At 40.4% G+C, this 10,895-nt stretch overlaps 1 protein-coding gene across 1 annotated transcript; it reads right to left on the minus strand.

The window, feature by feature from the left end:
- Positions 1–1,587: 1,587 nt before the first annotated feature.
- On the minus strand, positions 1,588–7,520 carry LOC148112275 (uncharacterized). The gene is made up of 6 exons (XM_087877261.1): positions 7,307–7,520; positions 5,661–5,712; positions 5,139–5,326; positions 4,607–4,765; positions 3,192–3,299; positions 1,588–1,782 (listed from the first exon to the last, which is right to left on the minus strand). The coding sequence occupies exons 1-6, from the start codon at positions 7,460–7,462 to the stop codon at positions 1,669–1,671; spliced, it is 777 nt and encodes a 258-aa protein (XP_087733387.1). The 5' UTR covers positions 7,463–7,520; the 3' UTR covers positions 1,588–1,668.
- Between the last annotated feature and the right edge of the window lie 3,375 nt (positions 7,521–10,895).

Genomic DNA, 10,895 nt, shown 5'->3' on the forward strand with positions numbered 1-10,895 from the left:
TCTCAATTCAATTAATAATTCATAATACATTTCACAATTCTTAGCCTAAATCCTCACAATTAACAATACAAGTCAAACATGTTTATATTTCAAAAGCTTATTTCCCTTTCTAAAATTTCCCCACATTTATTATTATTTCATAAAATGCTCACTAAATCTTTCCTTATTACTTCACCAAATGTAGATCCTATCTCTAGTTCCAAAAATATAGCAATTTATCATTGAAACATAGTTCTTAATTCAAATAAAACTACAATACAGTTTCAAATTATTTCCCACAATTCTACCTCTTTAACCATATCATTTATATAAAAACCAGTTTAAGTAGTTCTTATTTGTAATTCATAGTCCTATATTATTTCAATCTTCTTTTCTTTTTTGCTTAGATAGATATATTATCAAAAACGTTGAAAATATTAAATTATTGAAATTATTGAAAATATTCAAATTATTGCTATAGATATTTGAACAATATCCCAGTTTTTATAGTCATCAATTATTCTCAAGAAATACCATGTAACATCTTAATAAACAGTCCAGGCTGGGCGATGTAAACAACCATGTTTTTAATTCGCGGCGGAAGGTGCGAAGGTCAGGGGCCAACCGGAGCCCCAGGGGGAGTTGATTCCAGAGGGTGGGTGCGCCCACAGAGAAAGCTCTACCCCTAGGAGTCGCCAGCCGACACTGTCTAGCCGACGGCACCCGGAGCAGGCCCTCCCTGTGAGAACGCACCGGGTGATGGGCAGCTGTTGCTGTCAGCGGATGGTCTGCCAAATATCCTGGGCCTAAGCCATATAGGGTTTTATAGATCATCACCAGCACCTCGAATCTCACCCGGAGGGCAACCGGCAACCAATGCAACTCGCGCAGGAGAAATACCGTGTTTCCCCGGAAATAAGACCCTGTCTTATATTTTTTTGAACCCTGAAATAAGCGCTTGGCCTTATTGCCATGCGCTCAAAAGCCCGATTGGGCTTATTATCAGGCGGATGTCTTGTTTTGGGGGAAACAGGGTAGTTGTATTTTGGAAATAAGTTTGCACAATAGAGGAATGGAGTGTGAAAACGGCAAGTCTGGCAAAAATGGAAAAACTCATCCGTCTGGATAAGGACAAAACAATAAGCAATTTCATAAAAGACTGGAATCCTTGTGGACATTTTTGATGGAAATGGCAAAAAAATGAAGTAATAATGAATTCTGGATTTGATGACTAAAAAAAAGAATGGAATAAGGGATTTTGTAATATTGAAGAGGAAAGAGGGACAATGAGTTTCTTTATAATTGTTGAAAAGACGTTTGGAAGTTGCTTATTTTTTCTGATTCTTGTTTCTTTAATGATCTTTTCTCTTTGATTTGATTTTTTTCTCAACTTTTCCATGTGTGTGTGTGTGTGTGTGTGTGTGTGTGTATTTGCAAATGTTTATAGGGTATGTTTGAAGAATATGTTCTGAAAAAAGTATTTGAAACTAATAGATTATGTACAGGCTTGATATAAGGTTCAATTCCTCATCCTCTCACATTACATATGAGACATTGAAGAATACTGGTTTATTTTTTTAAAAAAAGAAAGAGAAAACAAAACCAAGATTTTCATGACATTCAGTTATTTATTTATTTGTTGCTTCTCACTTTATTATGAGACAATGATATTAAGGGGAGGCCACTGGATCACCAGGGAATTGGGCGACCCAACCAATCCACAAAGGTCCCGTTGTCCTCTTCACAAAGCTTGGACAGCACAGCCACCATGCCTTGGATGCTCTCTTCCATGCTGATTTCCCCCTGCCACAAAAAAGGATCTCATGAAGGTTAGAGAATCAGTCCTGCCCAGCCCAGAACCCTCCCATAAGCAGATCAGCAGAATTCAGCTCCTGTCAACCCTGAAGCTGGTCTGATTGAGGCCATTTTGAGACTTCAGTGCTGACACCCTGGAGCCGAGGGATAGGGAGGGGGGAATCGAGATAGTTGGGGTATTATAGTCAAAACAAAATACTTCCCCTTGGGAACCAAGGACATTACAGCAGGTGTTTGGAAGGAGGAGACTGATGTCACCTAGCAACTGGGCTGCATCCTGATTGGGCCATGGGACTGGTTGTTTTGGAAAAGTGACAAAGTTTTACTTTTAATTAGGTGAAAACCGTGGGAATATTCAGAGTCAGTTTTCACCTAATTATCATGCCAAATAAACTTATTCTTTGAGGAATCTACCTGCTTGAGAGTTTTGTTTGCTATGGATATGTCACTTGGAACCCTGACAGTTGGACCCCTTGACCATAAATGTTCAACTCTAAGATAGAGAAGAATTTGTATTAAAACAGGCCAATCTCATTTTGGCTTATAAAGGTACAGTATGCAAGCAAAGCACCTATGATGTGTGATGATGCAAAGCATCGTGTAAATCCCTAAATTTGGGTTAGTTAAGTTGACCATGGATGAGCAGGCCTTGCAAGTGCAGATACTAAGTCAATAAAATTATTTCTAATATTTGCAAAATGGAACTCTTATTATTTGCTTTGCTATGTGAATCTTCCCCTGTTATGATTTCCGAAACTAATGTGTCAACCCTGCTTTGAATCTCAGATATGACATGAATGGAGTCCTTCTCATTTCGTATATAAGCACGATGCTGACACACGTGCTTTCCTGCAGAAAGAGCCCTTGGCAAATAGGGAGAATCACCAGTAGAAGAGATTTAAGCACGAGAAGGTAAGATTTAGTAGATTTCCTGTTAAGAGAAAATGGATTTTAACTTTTATAGGGAAAGATTGTTCAGTTTCTGTTCCTTCACTGTCTTTACACCTCATTCAATGCTTTAATTCAACATGTAGTGTAACTTTAACAGAAGTAATTGATGTGTCTATTTTTATACTAGCACATTGTTTCATCACACAAAGCACTAAAGACCCAAATAATCAGAATACCAAAACTTTCAGGGACTCCCATGAAGTTATTCATCTGTGAGGGGCCCTTGGTGCTCTCTGAGCTTGGTTGTTTTCTGGCAGACGTTTCATTACTCAAACTAAGTTACATCATCAGTGCTAGTCATCAGTGGTAGGGAACATCACTAGCACTAGCACGAAATGTCTACAAGAAAACAACCAAGTTCAGAGAGCACCAAGGACCCTTCATTTCAACCCTGAACTGCAAATATTTTCCTTTATTGGTTTTCCATGTCAAAAAGAAAAACTTACAATTGGGTTGTTAGGATTTTTAACTGCTCCAGGGTGCATGGCGACACTCATGATGCCATCGGCTGAATATCCAAGAGATTGACACTTGGTCAGCATGTTTAGAGCAGCCTGCAAGAGTAAGGAAAAAAAGAAAATGCATTGAAGGAAAAAAGGAAGGATACAATGGAGATAAACAGTACACGTAAAGGTAAAGGTAAAGATCCCCCTTGCACATCCGAAGACGTCTCCGTGGTCATGTGGCCGGCAAAGGCACACGGAACGCTGTTACCTTCCCACCAAAGCTGGTCCCTATTTTTCTACTTGAATTGTTTTTTTTTAATGTGCTTTTGAACTGCTAGGTTGGCAGAAACTGAGACAAGTAACGGGAGCTCACCCCATTACGCAGCACTAGGGATTCAAACCGCTGAACTGCCAACCTTTTGATTAATGAGCTCAGCATATTAGCCACTGTGCCACCATGTGCACACAGGATATTTTATTGTATATTGTATATTAAATGTTACACGGGGCTGAAAAGGCTTATGAGGTATACCAGCAATGAATTGAAAAATTCCTTGAGGTCATATCAAGGGTATCATGCAAGGGTATCTTAATGTGTATCTTAATTATTCTGTCCCAAAGGTGCTTTTTCAGGGGGCAACTGGACTTTCTGGTTTTTTTCTTTGAAGACATTTTGCTTCTCATCCAAGAAGCTTCTTCAGCTCTGACTGGATGGTGGGGAATCAAAGAATTTATATTCCTTGCAGACTGTTGGTCCAAGTGCTTCAACGACCCTCTAAAAGGAGGCAAATGACCAGCTGTCTGCAAGTTCGAGCTTGTGTGTACCAAATAAACAATGAGTACCAGAACAAAATTTTCATGTCAAAGTACATTAGGTACCAAATTTGATGAGTTTCAAAGCAGTTGAGTACCAAGGTAGCTGCTTTTTGCAAACAAGAAGTATTTGTACTACCCCAAGGCAAATATTCACACTGATACTGGTTTTTTTTAGTTCTTTTCCTGATGACTTGTTGACTTTTAGACAATAAATGAAAAGGGTAACATTTGGGTAGTACAAAAACAACCTGTTTAAGTATCTCAGTCCTTATATTAGAGGTAAATCATTCTCAAAAAAACAAGTGGAATTTCTTTTTCAAAGCATCCTTTCCCACTGAATTTGAACAAAGTTCTTGTGAGCAAGAGCTCAAAAGTGGAAGGGAGCACTTTCATACAAGACGTCTGCATCATAATTGGGGAAACTGCTTGTAGAAGAGCACAGACGACAGTGCTAAAGCATCATTGCTGACTCAGAGCTGGGACACCACACAGGGCTGCATCTCAGCAATTGATTAATATGCACGTTTAGGGAAACAGAAGCATGGGCAGATGCCCTCATGGATGTGCAGGCAGATCCACATAAAAAACTCATTAGGTACCTTAGCGAAGCGGTATCCAACTAATTGATGTTGGTCCCAATAACCGATAAGTTCAACTGAGCCTCCAATGCTGGACATATTGATGATGGCTGCCTTGCTGGTGCTCAGCCCTTGACATGGGCTTCTCTGGGCAGCCTTCTTCAGCAGGGGTAGGAATGCCTTGTAGAGAGATGAAAAGAGAAGAGAAGGAGCTGTAGTTATTTCTAGGAAAAGGAGTAGTGCAATCACAGGGAAGGGTCTTCTGTCTCCTTCTCCAAGGGGCCCTTCATAGACTTCTCCAAGACCTTCACAGATGTACCCTGATCTGAGCACAGCCAGGAAAACTGCTACGTTCCAACACTGCCTAAAAGGGAGCCTCCACCCCTAATGTGTCAACCTGATCCCAAATCAATGTTCAATTTCTACTTCATTGTTTTGAGGCACTACAGTGTTACGGTACCCCTGAATTATATTGAATTGAATGGCTCAATCTTTTTGGCTTTAATTAAAGCAGTCTTCCTTGCATTGAAAGGGGGTTTGTTCATAAACGAACCTGACTCATTTGTAGTGGACCAATGGTACCGACAGAATAAACTCGCATCATTTCCTTAGCATTTTCGGTTTGCAGATCATTGAAATCCCAAACGCCGGCATTGTTGTATAGGATGGTCAGGCCACCTTCTCCGACACATTTCTGCACTTCTTTCTGAGCAGCTTGGATGCTTTCAGGTTTGGTCACATCTCAGGAAAAAACAAGGTTATTGAAATATCAGCAACATGAAGTTCTGTAATTGCAAGATTTCAACACCAAAGTTGCAGAACCCCCTGGAGCCACAGATATATATCATGATACATATTTATTCGAAACATTCTCTGTGGAAAGCTGTTCTTACATGTCAGAGGCATATAAATTACTGTAAATTATTTTCTCCATGGGAAGTGGACTTATGGGAACACAACCAATGATGTTACATCTTTGGTTAGTTCCAAGAATAACTTTAAAATAGTAGCTCTGGCTCTGGACATTCCTGTAATACCAAATTGGCTCTGTTTTCACGTGGCCCTTGAAACTTACCTAATTGCAACACCACCAGATTCAGATGTTTGCAAGCCAACTCCTTCAGCTCCTGAACGAAAAGGAGATCATAGGTTTTTCTGTGAGTTAACATTCACAGATAATGACATGAGCTGGATGCCAAAGAAGACAATCTCAGAATTATTATTATTATTATTATTATTTATTGGTTAATCTTTAGTGAGATTCACAGCCTTTGAGGCTGGTTAATAGATCAGCAGCTCGAGTCCTAACCAACGACCTAGGAACTGTTAAGGTATCGTCGGAGGATGTAAGCTGTTCTGAGTAAGGTGGTTTTTTGTAGAGTCAAAATGTTCAAGTCCGGCAAATTTAGAATTTCTAAATAGCGGGGTAGCCCTTTGGGTATTGCTCCAAGGGCTCCAATTACAATCGGGACAACACACGATTTCTTTTTCCACAGTCGCTCAACTTCAATTTGCAAGTCCCGGTACTTTGTGATTTTTCTTGCTGCTTATCTTCAATCCGTGCATCACCAGGTATTGCAATGTCAATGAACCATACTTTTTTCTTTTCAACTATTGTTATGACTATTATTATTATTATTATTATTATTATTATTATTATTATTATAAAAAAATTATACCGCCCTTCTCGCGAAGGACTCAGGGCAGTGTACAGCCATATTAAAACAACATATACCCACAAAATTTAAAAACAATTTAAAATATATTAAAAATTGGGCCCTTATATTAAAAACTACAAACATCCAATTAAAAATTCATTTTCTAGGCCAGCCCGGCCTGTTGGAAGAAAAGTGTCTTCAGGGCACGGTGAAAGGTACGTAGGTCGGGGATCATGCGAATCTCTGGGGGCAGTTCATTCCAGAGGGCAGGTGCCCCCACAGAGAAGGCTCTCCCCCTGGGTGTCGCCAGTTGACATTGTTTGGCTGACGGCACCCTGAGGAGTCCCTCTCTGTGGGAGCGTATTGGCCGGTGGGAGGTTATCGGTGGCAGAAGGCGATCTCGTACATACCCAGAAGCAGGACTGGTGTGCAATTTCTGCTTCATTAGATGTGCAACTTCTCTGACTGAAAAAACAAAACTTAAGAAACTAAATTAAGGCTTAATGCAATTTAGGACCTTAGTCCATTCAACTTAACCCAGCCATGTATTGCTCCCTGCAAAACCCTCTGCACTCTACTGCAGGTTCAAAGCTTTTTAAGTGGAGCCCCTCACTATAAGATTTCAGACTGTCCAGCAACACCATTGTTGAAGATAAACAAAGCTAATTAATGTAGGAAGCCATTTGGTTTACGTTTTGGTTTCAATATGGGTGTAAATCTTAGTGAATGGCTCATCACTGTAGTCCCCACCTCTTTTGAGACAGTGGGAAGATTTGGAATACTGAGTGTTACCTTGTCAAAACTTGCCAATATTTATTTGGGCAATTAGGACCAAAACAGCCCATTAATGGAAAGCAATTGCTTTTGTATTCTATAAATAGAATGAACTCAAAGTGTACTTTGCTTAGCATTCCTTGCTGCAAAAATGAAGAATGAAATTGGTGTGTCATTGCAATATTCCTGGAGGGCTCAAAATGCAAGCTTGACATTCAGCTTTAATTCAACTTCAGCCTCAGTTCAATTTCTGAACCACTATTTCCATCCTGTGCTAATTCATACTTACCTTGGTTTCTTCTCCTTCCAGGTCAAGGGTTGTAGCAAAGACCCATTTGGGTGGAGAAGGCAGCTCCAGAAACCTCTTCACCAGACTCAAACCGATCCCCCGATCGGATCCTGTCACCAGAATGCTGAAAACGCAGAAATCCACCGACTTCGCCATCTCTTCAAGGACTTGCAGCTTCTGCTTCCAAGTTGCTCAAAGGTGTGTTTCGAATGCATCTTCTCACAATGTGAGGTAACAATATCAGGAATAGGCAACACTCACCCTCTGAGAAAGATTTATTTATTTATTGTTAAATTTGTTTGCCATCAACTCCCACTGACTCTGGCTAGCTCACTACATTTGACTTAGTTATGACACCCACCCTCTGAGAAAGATTTATTTATTTATTGTTAAATTCATTTGCCATCAATTCCCACTGACTCTGGCTGGCTCACTACATTAGACTTAGTTATTACAGAAAACAGCACTGCTTACAATAACTGAAGGAACATTCAGGAAGATAAGCTACTGCCCTGCAAAATTTGTGTATGATTTAATAGCATCCTCTACTGTAAAATACTTTATAGACACTCCTTTTTCCTTAAATTTGTCAGTGTGTGCACAGTACGACTACTATTTTGAGACAACCCAGAAGCAAAATACAGGACACAGAGGTTTTGTCATTACAAACAGTGGTTTATGTACAAGACGTCTATATAGATACATAGAAGTCAGGGGTGGGTTCCATTTACCTTTACTACCAGGGAATGGGAATGTGTGTGCGCGCTTACACATTCATGTGCACTTCCGCGCATGCGCGGATCGTCAGTGATGGCATCGAGGGGGTGGGCGGAGCCTCCCACCATTACTACCAGTTCGCAAGAACCGAACCAAACCGGGAGCAACCCACCACTGATACATGTGGTAGGCACATATCATACATACACGCAGTAGGCAATCAATCAATCAAATCTACACAGAGCATTACAATGCAGGTAGAACACAATGAGGAGTGTGATACATGAGGAGAGAGAGACACCCCCTAATGGCCTCACTTATATAGACAGCTTCTTAAAGGGCAATAACCCTGCTGACTCATCCTCAGTCTTAAAGGGGCTGGTCAGCTTTAAATTTTCATTGCCCTGACAGAATTCATCCCTGGAAAAGCGATGGGTGAGAAGCCTAGCTTTAAATCGGTGGTCTCCAACCTTTCTGGCTTGATGGACTGGCGGAGATGGCGGCAGCGGCAGAACAAAGTCCCATATCCACAATTCAAATAAAAAAATGTTCTTTGTCCCTCACAGTTGCGACCTTGAAAGGTGTGGCAGATCATTGCTTACGTGGCCTTCACCACTTCAAGTACAGGGAAAGACGTGGAGTCACCAAGATTATGATAGGCACAATGATGGAGAAATTCTGAAATAACCCACAATGGAGGAATGGATTGTAAAAATGGCAGAACTGGCATTGCCAACCTATTTGGACGGAGACAAAGCAATAAGTACTTTTATCAAAGACTTTAATGTTCTATAAAATTTGTCTATGGTTTATTTGTATCCCCAGCCATAATATATATATATATATTTTAATTTGATTTATATGCCGCCCTTCTCCGAAGACTCAGGGCGGCTTACAATGTGCTCAGCAATAGCCTTCATCCTTTTGTATATTTATACAAAGTCAGCTTATTGCCCCCACAAACTGGGTCCTCATTTCACCTACCTTAGAAAGGATGGAAGGCTGAGTCAACCTTGAGCCTTGGCGAGATTCGAACCCTGCAGTAATTGCAGGCAGCTGGTCTTAATAAGCTTAATAACAGGGTGCCTTAAACCCTAGTACTACCAAGGCTCTTATATATAATGTATAGCACAGTCTTATTCCTGAATTCATCACTGGAACAAGGGTGGATAAGCATGCTTAGCCTTACATGTCATTCTTCATGTTAAAGCCTCTCTGAACCTAGAGATTGTGGCACATCCACTCTTTTCATAGCCTTCTCCTCTTCCACGGGGAAGTGCCACCAAGGAACTAGATTACCTTAGAACCTGTCAGCCCTTCAAAGTAGACCAGAGAAGAAGAAAAAACCATCTGCTACATCCTCTCTGAACTTATCTTTCCCTAGGCAGCATCTTCCCCCTCCCCCAATCACGGAAGGAGTGGCAGCTCATTGCTTACGTGGCCTTTACCACTTCAGGTACAAGTATATAGTAGGTAGATTTGCCAAATGAGTTGCACAAGGATGGAGAAATACTGAATCAGCCACCGTGGAAGAATGAATTGTGAAAATGCCAGAACTGGCAGAAATGGCACCCCTGACCTATTTGGACAGGGACAAAAGACAAAGTACTTTTACTTTGTCTTTTTAAAGTCTGGAAACTTTATAGACTTTTTTTTTCTGGAAATGGGAAAAAAGTGAAAAGATGAGTTCTGAAAAAGGACTGAATAGTAGCGGAAATTTTGAGTAAGTTCAGAGAACCATTAAATACCACCTCTGACTGGGCCAGCCCCCATCTATTCTCTGCCTCCCGAGTCCCAGCTGATTGAGAGGAAATGGGGATGTTGCAGTAACCTTCCCCTGGAGTGGGGTGGGAATGGAGATTTTATAGTATCCTTCCCCTGTCATGCCCACCAAGCCACACCCACCAAGCCATGCCATGCAATGCCATGCCATGCCATGTCCACCAAGCTACACCCACAGAACCGGTAGTAAAAATTTTTGAATCCCACCACTGACTGAATCATTGTCATTTCATATATAAGCACCTGATTTCCTGCTCTGTACATAGAGAGAATCACTAGTAGCTCAAAGTGGAAGAAATTCAAAGAGCGAGGCTGAGATTTAGCAGATTTCCTTTTAAGTGGAAATGGATTTTAACTTTCGGGGAAGGACATTCCTTGAGGACGCAGAAGTGAAGAAACGTGTATTTTAATCATTCTACATCTCATGCACGTGAAAATGAGCTTCAGGGTCTTTTTAATAACCTGGTTGGCCTGTCAAAACAATATCCCATGAAATACTGTGTTTCCCCGAAAATAAGACCCTGTCTTATATTTTTTTGAACCCTGAAATAAGCGCTTGGCCTTATTGCCATGCGCTCAAAAGCCCGATTGGGCTTATTATCAGGCGATGTCTTGTTTTGGGGGAAACAGGGTAGTTGTATTTTGGAAATAAGTTTGCACAATAGAGGAATGGAGTGTGAAAATGGCAAGTCTGGCAAAAATGGAAAAACTCACCTGTCTGGATAAGGACAAAACAATAAGCAATTTCATAAAAGACTGGAATCCTTGTGGACATTTTTGATGGAAATGGCAAAAAATGAAGTAATAATGAATTCTGGATTTGATGACTAAAAAAAGAATGGAATAAGGGATTTTGTAATGTTGAAGAGGAAAGAGGGACAATGAGTTTCTTTATAATTGTTGAAAAGACATTTGGAAGTTGCTTATTTTTTCTGATTCTTGTTTCTTTAATGATCTTTTCTCTTTGATTTGATTTTTTTCTCAACTTTTCCGTGTGTGTGTGTGTGTGTGTTTGTATTTTCATATGTTTATAGGGTATGTTTGAAGAATATGTTCTGAAAAAAGTATTTGAAACTAATAGATTATGTAC

Source organism: Pantherophis guttatus, chromosome 11, assembly GCF_059756535.1.
Source record: "Pantherophis guttatus breed Tessera chromosome 11, ASM5975653v1, whole genome shotgun sequence".
Classification (NCBI taxonomy): domain Eukaryota; kingdom Metazoa; phylum Chordata; class Lepidosauria; order Squamata; family Colubridae; genus Pantherophis; species Pantherophis guttatus.